This window comes from Halichoerus grypus, chromosome 3, assembly GCF_964656455.1.
Source record: "Halichoerus grypus chromosome 3, mHalGry1.hap1.1, whole genome shotgun sequence".
In the NCBI taxonomy this organism is placed as follows: Eukaryota; Metazoa; Chordata; class Mammalia; order Carnivora; family Phocidae; genus Halichoerus; species Halichoerus grypus.
The window spans coordinates 106,800,789-106,821,326 of NC_135714.1; the positions used below are offsets into that span (position 1 = coordinate 106,800,789).

The 20,538-nt window shown below is 40.5% G+C and overlaps 1 protein-coding gene across 2 annotated transcripts in view; it reads left to right on the top strand.

Annotated features, from left to right (window-relative positions):
- Positions 1 to 1,347: 1,347 nt before the first annotated feature.
- Positions 1,348 to 20,538, top strand: part of FAT4 (FAT atypical cadherin 4) — a 175,630-nt gene continuing 156,439 nt past the window's right edge. For both annotated transcript variants that reach the window (XM_036071427.2, XM_078069205.1), the window contains exon 1: positions 1,348 to 8,307. In XM_036071427.2, coding sequence (XP_035927320.2) covers positions 3,133 to 8,307 — 5,175 coding nt within the window. In that variant the 5' untranslated portion in view covers positions 1,348 to 3,132. The remainder of the gene's footprint in view (positions 8,308 to 20,538) is intronic.

The following is a 20,538-nucleotide window of genomic DNA, read 5'->3' on the forward strand; positions in this document are numbered from 1 at the left end:
CATTTATATTATTCAGATTTCCATGTATCAGTCTCAGGTTACAGGCTGTCTACATCAGAGAACTTGAATTTGCTGTCTGCTCTATTGCTCTTAAACTTTTTTTTTTTACCTTAAATAAGGAAAGGCACTAGGAGATTCCTAAAGATCTTTTTTTCTTTGCCACTATCCCTAGGCAAGAAGGAGGAATTAGCCTTGTAACCAGATCTTTTTAGTCTCTGCATTTAATTTTAAGCAAGAAACCAGACGATTAAAGGTGTAAGGCTGACATAGAACAGCAGAGGGCAGTATTTACTCATAGCTGAATCACGTCAGGGCTCAGAAAAAAATTTGGTGGGGTCACTGTGGCAGAAATGTGTGACATATGCCCTATATTTGCATTCCTTGGCTTAAATTCGTATTTTCTAAATGGTTTCCCTTAAAGGGGAAAGAATACTCACCTGGTTCCCAGTAACTTTTTTTTCTTTAGTGAAACAATGCATGCCACAACAAAAATTAGCTACAGTAAATAGCAGAAGAATTAACCCGAGTGCAGTACGTGGCACGTGGGCATTTTTAAAATTTTTTGATTTCATTTTATTTATTTCTATTTTTCTCGTATCTATCCTTTCCCCAGGTAAAAAACAAAACAAAACAAAACAACAACAACAACAAAACCGAAACACAACTTCATCAGGATTCCTTTGGCTACAAAACGTCAAGGGGGAAATACTCCAACAGGGATCAAAATTCCAAACTTTGCAACAGGAAAAGATCTCCATCTTTCCAAAGGGCTATCATTGTTATTGTTGAAACTGTAAGGTTTAGCTACTGGCACCTGGGATCCATTTGGGAAGGGAAACAAAACAAACACTGAGTTCCCTTGGCTTTTCCTATAGGAAGTCCAAAGTGCGATTGGTAGATTGGTACTGAGGCCTTGGTGCCCCTAGTCACCTGGAAGGGAGGGGAGGGGGCAAATGCAGGTTTAGAGTTTGGCTCGCTCTGGACCTCAGGGAGCTCATTCTGTAGACAGAGGAGGAACGAGGACGATTTTGCGTGGCTTCTGTCGGGTCGCATTGTACAGCAGCTCTCTCCCCTCCCATCGAAAGAGAGGAGGCAGAGAGGAGGCAGGAAATGGTTAAAGCAAATCTGCACTGTGCATTCCCAGACAGGCTTTGCTTAATCCTTCCTCCCCGCTCTAACAGACCCTCACCCCCCGCCTTTCTTTTATTTCTCTCGACCCCCTTACCCTGAGTTATTACTAGCATAACAACCTAACGGTCTTCCCTCAGACCCCGCCACTAAAGTTATTTATCTGCAAACCTGACCCCACCCCCATCTATCCTGCGGCAGCTTTTTGCTGTTATTGCTCTGACGCCGGCCAAGATTTGACCAAAAAGAAAGAAAAAAAAAAAAAAAAAGGGAAAAAAAAAAATCATCCCCCTTCTCAGCGCCTCCGACTCGCCGGGCTCCCACACCCGACCGCCTACAGTCCTCCGGGAGGCTGGAGTGATTAGCATCCTGAGAAGCCAGTCGGAGGCCCAAAGAGCCGGAGAGCGCTCGCGGTAGGAGTGCCAGGCGGGGCTGCCTCAGCTCCGGCCCAATGGGGCTGGGGCGAGGGAGGGGCAGTAGGTGACAGGACCCGGAGCTAGGGGGAGTCCGGGCGAACTAAAGTGCGGGGATCAATGAGCGGCGAGCAAAGTTTCTGAGTCCTGCTCCAGCTCGCGGTCTTCCCTCCCCCTCTGTTTGTGTTTCAGCGACGGTCGCTGTGTGTGCGTGTGCGTGTGCGTGTGTGTGTGTGTGTGTGTGTGTGCGTGCGCGCAGCGGGGAAGAGGCGGGGAGTGTGAGGGACCAGCCGGAGGTTGAGAGCTGCTCGCTGAGCTCCAGCTCCACAGCGGTACAACCTTCATCCCCGGCAGGCGAGAAGCAGAGCGCTGACAGGCGCCGTCCGGAGCTGCCGCGGGCGCCGCCACAGCCCAGCGCCGACTTCCCCGCCTCCACCGCCAACGGTGAAGGAGAAAGAGGGACCAACCACCCCCCGCCCCAAACAAAAAGGCTTGTGGATTACAAAGTGAAACTGACACGGGACAATAAAAGCAAAGATAACGGGGGCAGGGGCGAGGCGCACTGGAGTGGGCTTCTGACTGGGGCCGCCGGAGAACGATCCCCCTGGCATGGTGAGGGGAGGGGACTCCGGGACCGCGCGCTGTTCCTGCCCGACCCCTGCGAGGCCGAGAAGAAAGGGGGACGGACCTGCACTCGATCTGGATGTACAAATAATGAGTCGGCAGGCACCTCGGCAGAGGTAAAAAACAAAAACAAAACAAAAATGCTGAGGAGCACTGGATGTTGCCCGCGCGCGACCACCGGCTCGAAGCCGCAGCAGGGGCGGCGGCGGCGGCGGCTGGAGGAGAAGGGACGGAGCTGAGCGCTCCTGGGTACCGGAGCCCTAGCTCCAACGCGAGCGCTTGGAACGCAATCGCTAGCTGCCAGCGCGCAGACGCCGGCGCCCGGGCCTCCGCGGCCACTTCTGCAGCCCTGTTGGAGGGGCCTGGCAGCCTTGTTATTGAGGAGTGAGGACTCGAGGAAATCCCTCGTCTCCAGCTTTTGGGAAAGGAATTCGATAATCTCCCGGTTCCCCACCGCCCCCCTCCCCCGTGCGCAATTGTTCTCGTCACACATCTCTACCGAAGTCTTTCTTCCCTCTTCAGTTTCTTCGCCTTGGGTAAGTTCTAAAGTTTCTGAAGACAATTGTTTGCAATGATTCCTCATATACCTTAAACGCAGGCAACGCCTCTCCCAAATTCACATCCACCCGGGCGAAAACGCTCAGACTCTCTGGATTCAAAAAACAAAGTGAAGGGGGGAGATGTAGGCGGTTTGAGAAACTTTTCTGGGAATTCATCAACGCACAGGAGTGTCACGCGGAATGCCTTGCCGCCTTTCGTCAGGGCATCTCTCTTGTACTACAAGTCCAAATGGCTACCTGGAGCCTTTCTCTGACGCGATTTGCTTCTGCTGGGCTGGAGGTTCTTTGAAATAGCAGCGCTCTCAGAGCCATCGGCTGCACTTTTTGCTGGGGCTACTTCATCCCTGCTGTACTCTTTTGCTTCACTCTTCCTTCTCTTTCTCACACCGTTCCAGGGAGCCAGGACCATGGACTTGGCAGCAGACAGGGCACCTGGACGCCCAAGGCTCCAGCTGCCCACTCTATCAGTATTTCAGCTCCTCCGAGTCTTTTGGCTGCTATCACAGCTCCCCGGGCCGGCCCGGGTCAGCGGGGCCGAGCAGCGCCAGGTGTTCCAAGTGCTGGAGGAGCAACCTCCCGGCACGCTGGTGGGCACCATCCAGACGCGCCCGGGCTTCACCTACCGGCTCAGCGAAAGCCACGCCCTGTTTGCCATAAACAGCAGCACCGGGGCCCTCTACACCACCGCCACCATCGACCGCGAGAGCTTGCCCAGCGACGTGATCAACCTGGTGGTCCTTTCCAGCTCTCCCACCTACCCCACCGAAGTGCGAGTGCTGGTGCGGGACCTCAATGACAACGCCCCGGTCTTCCCCGATCCCTCCATCGTGGTCACTTTCAAGGAGGACAGTAGCAGCGGGCGCCAAGTCATCTTGGATACGGCCACCGACTCGGATATCGGCTCCAATGGTGTGGACCATCGCTCTTACCGCATCATCCAGGGCAACGAGGCGGGTCGCTTCCGCCTGGACGTCACCCTGAACCCGAGCGGCGAGGGTGCGTTTCTGCATCTGGTGTCCAAGGGCGGGCTGGACCGCGAGGTCACACCGCAGTACCAGCTATTGGTGGAAGTGGAGGACAAGGGTGAGCCGAAGCGGCGGGGCTACCTTCAGGTAAACGTGACTGTGCAAGACATAAATGACAACCCCCCGGTTTTTGGTAGTTCCCACTACCAGGCGGGGGTGCCTGAGGACGCGGCGGTGGGCTCCAGCGTCCTCCAGGTGGCGGCGGCGGACGCGGACGAGGGCACCAACGCGGACATACGCTATCGGCTGCAGGACGAGGGAACTCCCTTCCAAATGGACCCCGAAACGGGGCTTATCACGGTGCGGGAGCCCCTGGACTTCGAGGCCAGGCGCCAATACTCGCTTACCGTGCAGGCTATGGACCGAGGCGTGCCTTCCCTCACTGGGCGTGCCGAGGCTCTCATTCAGCTGCTAGATGTCAACGACAATGACCCCGTGGTGAAATTCCGCTACTTCCCGGCCACCTCGCGCTACGCCTCTGTAGATGAGAACGCTCAAGTGGGCACTGTGGTGGCTCTGCTCACCGTGACGGACGCAGACTCGCCCGCGGCCAACGGGAATATTTCTGTGCAGATCCTAGGGGGCAATGAGCAGCGCCACTTTGAGGTGCAGAGCAGCAAAGTTCCGAACCTGAGCCTCATCAAAGTGGCCAGCGCCCTAGACCGCGAGCGCATCCCTTCTTACAACCTCACAGTTTCGGTCTCTGATAACTACGGGGCGCCCCCTGGCGCAGCGGTCCAGGCGCGTTCTTCTGTGGCAAGCCTGGTGATTTTCGTAAATGACATCAACGACCACCCTCCTGTCTTTGCACAGCAAGTGTACAGAGTGAACCTGAGCGAGGAGGCGCCCCCGGGAAGCTATGTGAGTGGAGTGTCTGCCACTGATGGAGACTCTGGTCTCAATGCTAATCTGCGTTACAGCATCGTCTCTGGCAACGGACTAGGTTGGTTCCATATCAGCGAACATAGCGGCCTGGTGACCACTGGGGTTGCCGGGGGCTTGGACCGTGAACTGGCTTCCCAGATTGTACTGAATATCAGTGCTCGGGACCAGGGGGTTCACCCCAAGTTTTCCTATGCCCAGCTTGTAGTAACTCTCCTGGATGTGAATGATGAAAAGCCAGTATTTAGCCAGCCAGAAGGGTATGATGTGTCCGTGGTTGAGAATGCCCCAACAGGGACAGAACTACTGGTGCTCAGGGCAACTGATAGAGACCTGGGTGACAATGGGACAGTGCGCTTCTCCCTGCAAGAGGCTGAGACTGACCAGAGATCCTTCCGGCTGGATCCTGTGTCTGGGAGGTTGAGTACTATTGCCTCCTTGGACAGAGAGGAGCAAGCTTTATACTCCCTATTGGTTCTGGCCACAGATCTGGGCTCCCCTCCCCAGTCATCAATGGTCCGCATAAATGTGAGTCTCCTGGATGTGAATGACAACAGTCCTGTGTTTTACCCAATCCAATACTTTGCTCATATTCAGGAGAATGAGCCTGGAGGAAGTTACATCACTACAGTATCTGCCACTGACCCAGACTTGGGTCTCAACGGAACTATCAAATATAGTATATCAGCTGGGGACAGGTCTCGGTTTCAAGTCAATGCTCAAAGTGGGGTTATTTCTACCAGAATGGCCCTAGACAGAGAAGAAAAAACAGCTTACCAGTTGCAAATAGTGGCTACTGATGGTGGCAATTTACAGTCTCCCAACCAGGCAATAGTAACCATCACTGTATTGGACACTCAAGACAACCCACCTGTATTCAGCCAGGCTGCCTACAGCTTCGTGGTATTTGAGAATGTGGCTCTGGGATATCATGTGGGTAGTGTGTCTGCATCCACCATGGATCTCAATTCCAACATCAGTTATCTCATTACTACTGGGGATCAGAAAGGTATGTTTGCTATCAACCAGGTCACTGGGCACCTTACCACAGCAAGTGTGATTGACAGAGAAGAGCAATCCTTTTATCAGCTGAAAGTAGTGGCCAGTGGGGGCACAGTGACTGGAGACACTATGGTTAACATAACGGTTAAGGATTTGAATGACAACTCTCCCCATTTCCTTCAGGCAGTAGAGAGCGTAAACGTGGTAGAGAATTGGCAGGCAGGTCACAGCATTTTCCAAGCCAAAGCTGTGGACCCTGATGAAGGTGTCAATGGCATGGTACTCTATAGCCTGAAGCAAAACCCCAAGAACCTGTTTACTATCAATGAAAAGAATGGTAATATTAGTCTGCTAGGGCCCCTGGATGTTCATGCTGGTTCCTACCAAATAGAGATCTTGGCATCTGATATGGGTGTTCCACAGCTCTCCTCTAGTTTCATCTTAACAGTTTATGTTCATGATGTAAATGACAACCCACCAGTGTTTGATCAACTTTCTTATGAGGTCACCCTTTCTGAGTCAGAACCTGTGAATTCTCGATTCTTTAAAGTGCAAGCTTTTGATAAGGATTCAGGAGCAAATGGTGAAATTGCATACAGCATTGCTGAAGGAAATACAGGGGATGCTTTTGGCATATTCCCAGATGGTCAATTGTATATAAAAAGTGAACTGGACCGTGAACTTCAGGACAGATATGTTTTACTGGTTGTTGCTTCTGACAGAGCAGTGGAACCCCTTAGTGCTACTGTGAATGTTACTGTAATTTTAGAAGATGTAAATGATAACAGACCTCTTTTTAACAGTACCAATTACACATTTTATTTTGAAGAGGAGCAGAGAGCTGGGTCATTTGTGGGCAAAGTAAATGCTATAGATAAAGACTTTGGGCCAAATGGAGAAGTAAGGTATTCTTTTGAAATGGTGCAGCCAGATTTTGAGTTGCATGCTATTAGTGGGGAAATTAGGAATACTCGTCAATTTGACAGGGAGTCTCTTATGAGGCAGAGGGGGACTGCAGTGTTTAGCTTTACAGTCATTGCAACAGATCAGGGGCTCCCTCAGCCTCTCAAGGATCAGGCCACAGTGCATGTTTACATGAAGGATATAAATGATAATGCTCCCAAATTTTTAAAAGACTTTTACCAAGCTACCATATCAGAGTCAGCAGCCAACCTGACACAAGTTTTAAGAGTATCTGCCTCAGATGTTGATGAAGGTAATAATGGACTTATTCATTATTCCGTAATGAAAGGGAATGAAGAAAGACAGTTTGCTATAGACAGTGCCTCTGGTCAGGTGACCCTAATCGGCAAATTAGACTATGAAGCAACACCTGCCTATTCCCTTGTAATTCAAGCAGTGGATTCAGGTGCAGTCTCCCTCAACTCAACCTGTACCTTAAATATTGATATTTTAGATGAAAATGACAATACCCCTTCTTTCCCTAAATCAACACTATTTGTTGATGTTTTGGAAAACATGAGAATTGGTGAACTCGTGTCCTCTGTTACTGCAACCGATTCAGATTCAGGTGACAATGCTGATTTACATTATAGTATTACTGGAACTAACAACCATGGAACTTTTAGCATTAGCCCAAACACTGGGAGTATTTTTCTTGCCAAAAAATTGGACTTTGAGACACAGTCTTTGTACAAATTAAATATAACAGCAAAAGACCAAGGAAGGCCTCCTCGTTCATCTACAATGTCAGTGGTTATACATGTGAGGGACTTTAATGACAATCCTCCTAGCTTTCCTCCTGGGGATATTTTCAAGTCTATTGTTGAGAACATTCCCATTGGAACGTCTGTCATTTCAGTGACTGCACATGACCCTGACGCAGACATTAACGGGCAACTATCCTATGCAATCATTCAACAAATGCCCAGGGGCAACCACTTTGGCATAGATGAAGTCAAAGGCACTATATATACTAATGCTGAAATAGATCGGGAATTTGCCAATCTCTTTGAGTTAACTGTAAAAGCCAATGATCAAGCTGTGCCTATAGAAACAAGACGCTACGCTTTGAAAAACGTGACCATTTTGGTCACAGACCTCAATGACAACGTTCCAATGTTTATATCACAAAATGCCCTGGCTGCAGACCCTTCGGCTGTGATTGGTTCTGTTCTGACAACGATAATGGCTGCAGACCCAGATGAAGGGGCTAACGGAGAAGTGGAGTATGAGATCATCAATGGGGACACAGACACCTTCACTGTGGATCGTTATAGTGGAGACTTGAGAGTGGCTTCAGCTCTGGTGCCTTCACAGCTGATCTATAACCTCATAGTTTCAGCAACAGACCTTGGCCCTGAAAGGAGGAAATCGACCACTGAGCTGACCATCATTCTTCAGGGCCTTGATGGACCTGTTTTTACTCAACCCAAATATATAACTATTTTGAAGGAAGGTGAACCCATCGGTACCAATGTAATATCCATAGAAGCAGCTAGCCCTAGAGGATCTGAAGCCCCAGTGGAGTATTATATTGTTTCAGTTCGTTGTGAAGAAAAAACAGTTGGACGCCTCTTTACTATTGGACGACAAACTGGAGTAATTCAGACTGCAGCCATTCTGGACCGGGAGCAAGGAGCATGTCTTTACCTGGTGGATGTGTATGCCATAGAGAAATCAACCGCTTTTCCCAGAACGCAGAGAGCAGAGGTAATGATTTTGTAGTCGTTTATGAATTATTTGTTGATGTGCTTTTTAGAAAGATTGTTCTCTCGTATTTACTTTCTATAATTATTTACCTTCATTGTTTATTGTTAATATTACTGACAGGCGTGTATAAAATGTTTTGTCACATAAAAGAACAAGAGTCACATAAAATTGAGCTTTCATCCTGGTCAAAACCAAATGGTGAACAGCTTATATGCTTCACCTCATAGCAATCGTATGTATAAGGCCAGGGAGAAATCTAGCCATTTCAGAAGTGGAAAAAAAAAAAAAAATCCATTTATCTAAGCTGAATCAGCACACTAACTAGACACTTCTCAGTAAAGAAGTCTGCTAGAGAATGGGCAATTTCAGACTTAAGTTTCTGTTCCCAAACGAAGAACTTTGGTAGAAATCAGCATTAGAGCATAGCTTTCTGGAGGAGTGGCAAGACAGCACAGCCCGGCAGTTTACATCAGGACAGTATTAACTTTCACATCCTCAGCAGTCTTGGCAGTTTCTTTATAGACAGTGACTAATTTTAATGTGCTGAGCCAAGTTTGGGGAGATTCCTGATTTCATCTGCTTTCACATTTGAGGCACTATCTTCTGACTTAGGGTAATCCTTTCTCTTCCCTCTTGAATGAAAGCGTGTAATGTGCTGTGAATTTTCAGAGATTAGAGGGTGCTGCTTGATACAAATCTCTGTTCAGGACTATGGTATAGGCACATGTCGTTCTGTCTGCTGATGGGTAAGAAATTAGGGTTTCTAGCATATGCCTAAAGATTTCCAAGCTTGGCCTTCCCTGGGGTGTATTTTAGGCTACTACCTCTGTGTATTATTGATTTGTATTTTCATTAAACTACTTCCAATGTTGTTTTGATAATCAACTAGAAATCACATAGCTATACTCTGGAACACTCTTGTTCTCTGTTTTCTAAGTTCCTTCTCTCCCTCCCCCTTCCCTCAAAGACATTCTAGTGTCACTCAGCCAAAAACACAAAATATCAAATGTGGTTTGTGATACTTGGCAGTAACCCAGACACAATATACTAGTGAAATTGAGGCTTACGTATTTGTTTTCTTGCTTTCTTTTTTGTGTGTGTGGGGGGGGTAAGTGGAGGGTGAGGGGTTTTCTTCATTTAAAATGTTCATTTATTTTTATTATCTTTTTGAATCCTTTGTGATTTTTTTTATAATAGCTAGCTGTATCTATTCTTCAGATAGAGCGGTATATTCATGGCCCAGAGGGCATTAGAGATATAATTAGAGATATAATTCTTAATAGAGATATAATTCTTAGAGATATAATTCTAACTGGAGTTTTATCTTATATACATAGCCCTGAAGGGACTTCTAACCCAAATGTCCTCTTTTATCTAATTAGCTTTTAAAGATCTTCACATGGGTCTTATATGTTAAGCTATTTGGTTTAACTTAGGCCATGATTTACATATAATTTTATATTGATTTCAGGTTATGCCTCACATTAACCTATTTCTACCTTCATTCTCTGGGATTATTTATTAGGTAGAGAGATTTAATTAGTTAGAAAACTGAAATATTTATTGAAGATAGGCAATTAAGTCTTTCTAGACTTTAGATGAATTTGTTAAACAGTAAAACAAATTATGTTATTGGTTGTTGTTGTTGTTTGGTTCAGTGCATTATATTTTATTAGAACAACATGGAGAATGAGAATAAATGTCCATTGGTATCATTAGATTTATTTTGTCTTGCTATTTACTCATTAAATATGCAAAGATCGGCTTGGCTTAAATCCATTAAATAGTGCTGTCTCTGTAATAGGCATGAGGATTTAAAAGTAATAATCATAAGTCATTTTGCTGGTAATAAGGGATAGTATGTCTGTTACTCTTTAAACATCAAATAACACCAATATAAAAAGTTGTTCATATTTACTGCACCTTATTTATCTAAAAATCTGGGGATAATTCATTATGATGATTTTTTTTTATAAGAAAAAATCTGTGAGGGTATTTTCTGTGAACTAAAGTGCTGAAATTGTAAACCAAGTTTGAGTTTCCAAGCTCCAACCACTCCTATAATTAAAAGCAAATGTGTTTCTCCAAAGAATATTGAAAGCAGTAGTTGGGAGCTAGAATTTCATATTATTATTGGTTGTATTTTTCAAGTATATACAATAAAGTTCTTTTTTCCTTCTGCTCAAACAATTAATTTACTGTGATTGTGCAAAAATAAGTTATGTTACCTCTGGTTGTCAGAGGTGATTTTTCAGTTGTTTGTTTTCAAGTGCAAACTTTGCTCCAATACATTTTTTTTTTTAATTATTCATGTGCACTGATAGAGTTCTGGGTTGCTTACTCAGGTTTCTGGCTAGAGTCATAGCTGATCACATTCCATGGGCAAGCATAGGGTCAGTGGGTAAAAGAGAAATGATTTAATCTGCATTCTTTTTCAAGCTCTGACACTTGTGGAAAGGGCTGAGGACTGTGGCTCTGATATTGCTCATTCCGGAGATCTGTCCAATTGTACACCTTCACTTACCCTACTTATCATACCTAAACCTTTGGCATGAACAGGAATTTTTCAAGGATGGATTCTGAGTTGCAGACACAAGGTTTATTATAGTTTTGTGTCTTAGTATTCTTGGATGAATCTTGATTATGTTAGAACAGCTCATATAAAGTTTGCACCATTTTTCTAGGTTCAAGAAAAAATAGGGATGTAGTACTTCAATATACATTTCTTTTTTAATATGTGTTGTATAGAAACATGCAACTTAGGGACTTGGTTGTACCTCAACAAAGCCAGAGGTTTTGTTTCATTGATCTTTATTATCTCAGAGTCTAGTATATACCTGAGGTATAGTAGTGCTTAGGACGTGTTTGTTAAATGAGATGGTAGAAGAGTTAAGACCAGAATATGTTTTATTCGCCTCAGGAATAACTCAACAGAGAGAAACTGGGGGAATGGAGGAAATTAGTAAACCTGATCTTGATCACGAATTGAACTAAGGACATAAAGACATGCCAATTATCTCTGTTGTACAAGTGAATTGAGAATTGTCAGAAAACTAAAAGAGGAAAGAGAAACTTAGGTGGGTGGTCTTACATGGAACTTAGGGTTTAAATGGAAGGACATACTGTATATGGGTCCAGCTGACAGTTCTCAAATTTGTTGGTCTTAGTACCCCTGCATGCTCTTAGAAATTGTTAAGGACTTCAGAGAGGTTTTGGTTAGGTGTGTCTTACCTATCGAAATTTATCATTTTGAACATTAAAACTGAGAAAAAAATTAAATATTTATTAATTTGTTTAAAAATCATATTAAACACATATTTTAATTTATTAAAAAACTTTATTTTCCCAAACTTAAAAAAATAATGGAAAGAGAGACATTATTTTATATTTTCATAAATCCCTTTAATATTTGGCTTAAGAGAACACAACTGGATTCTGAAATCTTCTCATGCATTCCATTGCAATACATTATTTCAGTTAAAGTATATGAATAGAATCCATCCTCACTCAGATCTATGAAGTTGGATCAGGGAGACATACTTTGGTATTCTTTTAAGATAATTGTCAATTTTCTTTTGATACTACACCAGAACTCCACAAGTGGCACTTTCTTAAAATTTACTTGCAATGTGGAATTTGAAATCCTATCAGTGAACTTTGTATACTTTGTTACATAAAAACACATTGATCTATCTTGCATTTTGAATGGATCTTTTATTACCTATTCATGACTTAGAAATATCAGGAATTGATCATTTGGAAAATATTGTTATAAGTGCTAAGAATCTTATCAAAAAGCTCTTTAAATATATATTGACTCTCAACTTCATGGCAATGGTTAGAAGTTTTTCAAAATTTGAGTTTTTTACTCAAAATCTCAAATTTTATTATCAGTAACATGTATTATTGTTTTCCTTCAAGTGTCAGGTCCCTTTTGTTCATTTGCTAACAAACAAGTATCTGCCACATACTCAAGTCTAAAAAAATATAGTTTCCCTGCCAGTTATTTTTTTAAATAAAAACTGTATTCCATAAGTAAAGCAGCTAGTTTAGCTTGCAGTTCAATCACATGCATGCTTTTCTTTGAGACAACTATAATCGTTAGGTACAGATTAGTGGTTTATGTACATTGTACTGTTTGCCACACAAAATATTGAAAATCACTGAGATTTGGGCGCCTGGGTGGCTCAGTCGGTTAAGCGGCTGCCTTCAGCTCAGGTCATGATCCTGGAGTCCCTGGATCGAGTCCCGCATCGGGCTCCCTGCTCAGTGGGGAGTCTGCTTCTCCCTCTTACCCTCCCCTCTCTCATGCTCTCTGTCTCATTCTCTCTCTCAAATAAATAAATAAAATCTTTAAAAAAAAAAAAAGAAAATCACTGAGATTTAAGGGCCTAGGTTTTATAAATTTAATATTTTTGCTATTTCTTCAAAAGATTTTCTTCAGTTTTCAAGTGAAACTGGCATTTTATTTTTACTGTGAGTGCCTAGCAGTGAAGAATACAATTACTGCTAGGATACTTGAGAGCTATTTTGGAAAAGTACTGCTTTAATTTGTGCTAAGGCACCAGCAGTTTACCCATCATTGCTTTTGCACTTCTAGTGTACATGTCAATACAGAAGAAAAGGCAAGCAATGGTGTGCATTATTATGAAGACAGTTTTGACTTCCAAGCCCTCCTTAATGGGTCCCTGGTATGCCTCGAGCCCCATGTTGCACTGAGGAGAACCATTGGTCTAGGTAATGAGATTTTTGCATTTCAGTTTAAGAAAAGCCACTAGAAATAGTCTATTAGAAGTGTGTATAGAATATTAGGTGCACAGACTATGACATTAACAGGAATGAGTTTTAGCAATTGGGCAATAAATTAATATATTTTCACAGTGAACAGCATCAAGATTTCTAAGAGAAATGATGGGACATTTGTAAAATTAGTGCTAAATGATTGTCTTCTAGACAGTTTAGAATCAGAGTTAGTGAACCTTAATTAAATGTTTGTATATCTTGTGTATCATCCCTCACAGGCAAAAAATAAGCAACAGAACTGGGTAAATAATAATAATAATAATTAAAATAACATCGATTATTGCTATGTTCAGTCATTGAGTTAAGTGCTAAGTGCTTTGAGATTTTACCATTTGATGCTCATAACACTGTTAATATCATTCCCACTTCATAGCTATGGAAACAGTCTCAGACAAGTTAAATGATTTGCTTAAATTCAGATAGATAGAAAGGAAAATCACATCCAGACTTACATACATCCATTATTTATACTCATACCTACTATTCTAGAAAGCCAGGGCAATCTGTGGTTTCAGTTAAGAGAAGGGCCCTTTACTCTGTGGATATGCGTATATATGTATGCTTTTAATAATCTTGTTTTCAGGCCCTTATTTATTGTTAAGAAATCTTTGAAAAGTAGTATTATATATTATCAGAACTAAGGGAAATATGGTTTTTGCTTGACTCAATCCTGGCCATCAGCAGATGCTGTACATTTTTATGGGTCAGTTAGTGGTGGTAGCAGTCCCAAATTGCAACATGTGGAAGTGTTTCTGGAGCAGGGAGGAAGGGTCAGAATACAAGAGAGGGGAGCTGGAGCAAATGAAGAGCACAGGTATCGGTAATGCCTCTTCTAATCCATAGAACTGTACAATTTGGGAGTAGTTGCTGTAATTTATGAAGGTGGAGAATCCATTTTTAGATTAACAGATGATAAATCTTACTCTCCTAAGGAATATGATGAAGTTGGAGTAGATGGCGTATGAAGATTATATTAAAGGAGGGGAAACATTTTATTGATTTTTCTTCTTTTGATCTCCAGAGTGTTCTTTTCAAAAAGCAACCTGTGATTATTTTGATTTTATTTTTTTCTTATTGATATGTTTCTAAATTTATTCAACAAAATGTTGTGATTAAATTTTCAAGACATATACAAATGTGTATTACAAACAGCAATATTGATGGCCAATTAAGCTCATGCTCCATATTTATATATGGCTTCAGGATGCTTGATTTGGTCTCTCTGTTTTGGTAATAGATTTCCGTGGACATAATTTATCTTCTGACTAATTTATTCTTTCTTTTTTTTCCCTTGTCTTTATTAAAACACTGATCATTTTAATTCCTTATTGTTCCAGTAGATTTTGAGGCAACTACTCTAGGATCATTTTGGAAAAGTATATATGTACTTAGCATTTTGTGGAATCAATTCTTCATTGTATTGTTTACAGCTTGCACTTTGTCATCATTACAATGAAAAACTGCCTAGTGACCTCATTAGTTTTGAGGGACTGTTGAATTAGTGACTATAAAGGATTCCACAGGCCTGAAGGTGGGTCCTCTATTCCAAGAATTAGTAAATCTGAAGTTCAGCTCTATATAATACCCATGAAAGTAGGTAGTATTCAGAATTAGGAGCGTGTGACTAACAATAGGAAAAGAATAATTGGCAAATAATTTGGGCCAAGATGAATTTAGAAATACTTTAAATTATCTTAGATATAAAATGTGGTAAATACTTTTTAATGTTTTCAGGCTTTAAGCAGTCTGTGACAACAGTGGACAATTTTAGTAGATTAAATAAGGAGGAGAGCGTATAAGGAATGGAGACAAGTAAAAACAATTCTATTAGACAAGTATTTTTTATAAAATACACATATGCAATTATATAGTAACATATATAATATCATATATTAGCATATATGCAACTATTATACAAAGACTGTTGGGTTTTCCCTGGTGTTAAGATCTGAGATAAAATGGGACAATAAAGTCATGGAGAAGAAACATAATCTAATTGGCAGATAATTTATATGTGGTAATTAAGAATTGACTATAGGTCCACAGTCTTTTTCAGTTTCCAGACATATATCCATATTTAAGAAACAATCAGTGAGTAAAAAACAAATTTTAAGAAACATTGAGGAAATGTTGACGGACATTGACAAACCCTGCTGGACAACTGACAGTTGGGAACCATGGGGTTGTTACTGATTATTTGTTCCAGATTATTTGATATTTTTCTGAAATATTTTGTCATTTACAGATATATGTAAAGTGCTTACATTATGCCAGACAGTGGTAAGCACTGGGCATTGTCTTGCTTTCACAATACTCTTGGAGGTATAACAACATCTCATTATTCAACAAATGACATACTGAGGCTAGTGGAGGTTTAGTTTATGCAGCTGGTTTACAGTGAAAGCAGGATTTGAACCCAGCAGCCTGACTCCACAGTATGTACTTTTAATCCCCACACAGCACTGACTAACACTATGTATTGTAACAATGGTGGATACTTTCTGTAGTCTCATAGGCATACAATTTTTACTGTGTAAAAATTTGTTTTCATAGTTTGATATTTCTTCATACTGGTGACTGAAGAAATACAGGGTAAATTTAAATTTAGGTAATGACCTAGTAGTAGGTCATTAGCTCCCTATTAATCTTTATTTAGGTTAGGCTTGAATGAATGGACCTACAATTTGTAAGTTCCTCATTTTGATTTGTTAAACTTGAGGTGGGAATACATTTCCATTCTTCCAATTACTGCCTCATTTATTTTCTTCCCTTTTCAGCAAAATTTCTTGAAATAGTTGCTTATACGTGCTTGCTTTCTTCTCATTATCTCTTAAACGCATCTCATCGGGCTTAACTTCTGCCACTCCAGTGAAAATTGCTCTTACCAAGGCCACCATGATAGCCACATTTCTACATCCAGTGGTTGGTTCTCAGTGCTCATTGTATACATACTTCTAAGTCATCATACTGTGGATTTTTAATCCTATTTCTCGGATCAATTCCGTCTCAGCCTCCTTTACCAGTTTCTCTCCATGTCCTTAAATTCTAAATGTTGTAATGTCCATGGAATCAATTCTTGAAAACTCTTCTCTTTTCAATGCACACTTATTTTCTTGAGGATCTCAATCAACCTTATGATTTTAAATAACATATATACATTGATGACTCCAAAATTTTGTTTCTACCCTATGTATTTCTCCTTAATCCCATATTTATATAACCAACCACTTACTCATTATGTTTAATTAGTTTCTTAATAGATATTTTAAATTAATGTTTCAAAATCTGAGCTTCTGTTATCTTCTCCAATAAAAATCTATTTCACCCCTAGCCATCTCCTTCTCAATTGATGGCAATTCCAATCTTTAATTGTTCAAAAATGTAAAAAAACTTGGAATCCTCTTTGACTCCTTACTACCCTACATACAATCTATTTAGCTAATCTTGGCTATCTTAAAACTATATGCAGAAACTGGATCATTTCTCATCACTTCTACCATTACTATCTTGATCTAAGACACTGTCATCCTTTCTTTAGATTATTGAAGACATTTTCTTGCTGATTTCCAACATCCTTTCCTACTATTCTCTTCCCTTGCTTGTCTGCTTTACCCATACTGGTGTCATGCTAGGAACACACCTGCCTTGGAGCCTTTCCTCCCGGCCCTTCCTTCTGCATAGAACTCTCTTTCCTGTATATACCTATTTGGATAATTTTCTCCCATTTGGATAATTCCCTTCCTTCAAGTATTTGCTCATATCTAACATTCTAATTGAGAATTAATCTTCCTTCACTAACATCACTGTAGCCACCTTCTCATCCTGCCTGATCTCTATTTCCCTGCTGTAGTTTTTCATATTCCTCTTCCATAGGATTTACCAGTCTCCTGAACCAGCCTCTTCTTATCTCCCAAATGCTAAATGTTGGGATACCCCTGGAATCAGTTCTTGAAATTCTTCCCTTTCTAATCTACACTATTCTGTTGAGGAGCTCAATCAGTCTCATTAATTTCAAGTATCTATCTATCTATCTATCTATCTATCTATCTATCTATCTAATCTATATCTATCATCTACTATACATGTATAAGTATGTGTCTGATATAATTTACTGATCTATAATTTTGATTATGGTTTACCTGTCTTTCTCCCACTAGATCGCCCTATGTGACCAGCTCTTGTCAGTTACTTTTCTGACTTTTTTTCCTCCTGGCTCTCCTTACTGAGCTTGCTCAGCAACCACAGTGAGGGCTCCAGGCCCCAGCCTCAGGTTCTCCTGCCTCTGAGTCTTTGTGCTAGCTGCTTTTTCTCTCTTTCCATCTTTTTGTTTCTCCTTAGACTCTATCATCACCCAACATAACACATATGTTACTTCTTTATTTTGTTTACGATATGTCTTCTCTCTAAAATATATGTTCCATGAGGGGAAAAATTCTCATCTGTTTATTACTGCTGTATTCCGAGTACCTACAGTAGGGCTGGCTCAGTTCAGACATTCAGTAAATCTTTGATAAACTAAGGAATTACTGTGGAACACATTGCAAATAAACTGCTTAAATGCTAGGAACTCAGTCAGTGATGCATGCTGAAGAAAAGGAGTCATTTTTCATATTTCAAGCCAAGCTATGGAACTTCTTCTGAAATTAGTGAAGCCAGCTAATTGGCAAGGACTGATTTTCCTGGATAAAATGACAGTGGCTGTATGACTTGACTGGCTAAGAGCCTTGTAACCCAATATTCAGAAATTGTTAGTGTCTGAAGTACAGTGAGATCAACTAATGCTTATTTTATTGATATTTTTGTGAAGTAGAACATTTTTGAATATATATCACAATGTAGCTACACTATTACCATGTCTTCTCATTTTCTTGGAACTTATCTAATTTTGCTTTAGAGGGCAAATCTTAACTTATCATAAACAGTGCTCTTGAGCAAAAAAGGGAATACATAGATACTTTTTAAAAAATTAGTACTTTCAATCGTAATAAATTTAGGTATTGCTATTCTTTTTTTTTTTCAAATTTACCATCCTTGATCAACATCTGACATTAGCAATATTAGTACATTTGATTAATAAAATACAGCAGAGAAAATGTTGCTTAATAACTCATCCTGACTGAGGTTTAGTTGGCAGAATGTATGGTTTTGATTTGGAAGAATCTCGATTCAAATGTTGTCACAGCTACTCTCATTTTCCTCATCTGTAAAATTTGAATGACAATACTCATTTCACTCTCATTTCCCTTATTACAAGGGGAAAAAAAAAAGTACTCAGTGAAGTTTTTAAATTTCCTCCTCTTTTCTCCAAAGTACAGACATGCATAGAACTATTAACATTAAAAAAATACTTTCTATTTCTAAAGTGTTTTGGAGCACTATCCTTCCTTTTTCTTGATTTCCCTAACAAGTCTGTAAGGAGGTAAGTCAGGTGTTCTCTTCATTTTAAGGAAAAGGCACAGAGAATTTCATGATTTGTGTGTGGTCACAAATCTAGACCACATCTGGGTTTTTCTGACTTTGGTCAACATGTTTGACATTCAGCCACATTGTCCAGTCTGTGGTTAAATTAATGCTATTTACCCATCCACCATTTTATTGTTGTTGACATAATTCAATAATAGTTGTAGTCCCTTAAGTGAAGTAATTTATTAATCCAGAAACTTTGTTGAGAAGCTTAGTTGCTTATGACACATTAAAATATTAGATTGTTCATTATCTATTTCATTTTGAAGCCTTATCTTTGATTCAGATGGGGAATGTTCATCTCTCCATTTTTCAATGATGGTAGTGAAATATCAACTACCATGAAATTGTGTGTTTATTTGTGAACTTATTTTGGAAATATTTTTTTTATCAACTACCTAATGCAGTTCTCTTAACTGAAGTCAAATTGTCTTCATCAAATGAAGGTTAAACTATTTTTTCTTCAAAACTACTTTGATTTTTATGAGACATATAAATTCTGGTAACTTCTTAAGTGAGAGTTTTCTAATTCATAGTTTAAACATTTCCCTGAAAAGAAAAATGTTTTGCTACTTACAGAAAATTTGAAAATAAGCATATACCCAGAGACAATGGGCTTCCCTCTTGCTTGGTGTAGTGTTCTATAGTATATAACTGTTTGTTCTTTGGTCAAAATAACTACAGTTTATATTTATGTATATATCCACTTCATTCTACAATGGATTTGAAATAGGTTACAATAAAAGAAAAATAATTTAATGAATCTCCAGGAAGCAAAAATAAGTGATTGCTAAAAAATAATTCTGGAATATATAAGATTTGTGTACAGAAATGTATAACTTAGGTAGTCAGCTGAGTTTATGTTTAGCTTTCTATAGGCCAAATCAAACAGAGAAATGAGATCAGGTATATAAGTCATAGTGTTCTAGGACTAAACAAACACATACATGTGTAAGAGTGTTAACAAAAAACATATACATTTTTCTAAAACTAGGGGCCTAAGAGGAATTTGTCTCACAGATGCTCAAAAAGAGATCTTTTTTTAAGAGATGATTTTTTAAAATGGTACCCTCACTAGTACAATGACAGATTTTCGACATCTCTTTATTGTGATATCTTTTACTATGGGTTTATGGCAAATTGTAAAAGTGTGATTCTGACGAATTATTTACTTATGGATCAGAGGAGATTCCCCATTGGTAAAGTGCCTATGTTTGGCTTTATTTCATGTGATGAGTTAATATTTTATAGCCACACAAAGAACATTCCTGTTGGGGTTTTCACATTAACACATCTGCAGCACATCACGGGGAAAACCTGACTTATAAGGGTTTTCAGTACAATTTTAGCTTAATTTATGAGGAGATTGGTATTTTTAAAGGCAAAATTGGTTAATTTAAGGCAATCCTCTAAAACACTTGGCACAAATCTAGCAATCTGTTTCTTAGATTGTGCCTGTTTCTTAGAAACAGACTCAGAGTTACTAAATGTTACTGAATTGATTGTATTGCTTTATTGTAGCATTTTTCCTTAGCAGTAGCCACATGTCCTTTAATTGCTACAAAAATTTAATTCATCCTCTATCTTTTAAGATGGTACATTAAATTCTCCACTAAGAAGATTAAAATACTAATTCATGTGTATGACTAAGTGGGACAGAACTGCTCATATTGCAACGCCAACTGAATATTTTATTACTTTGCATAATAAAATAGGGAAAGTTATTTGTTTATCCATTGAGGTTGTAATTGGTTACAAGTAAATAATGAATCCTTAGTATTTGAAGTCCAGAGCCTGGCAGATTTAGAACACCACTTGACCTCTGACTTTCTGGAAAATTAAGGAAGTGGGAGTAAAAATTTTCTTTATAGGACAAGATGGTTCAGGATGGGAGGGACAACACAGCTTGCCAAAAATTTGGGTCAAACTGAACACAGATGGCTGTAACCGATAGAGGTGTCTATT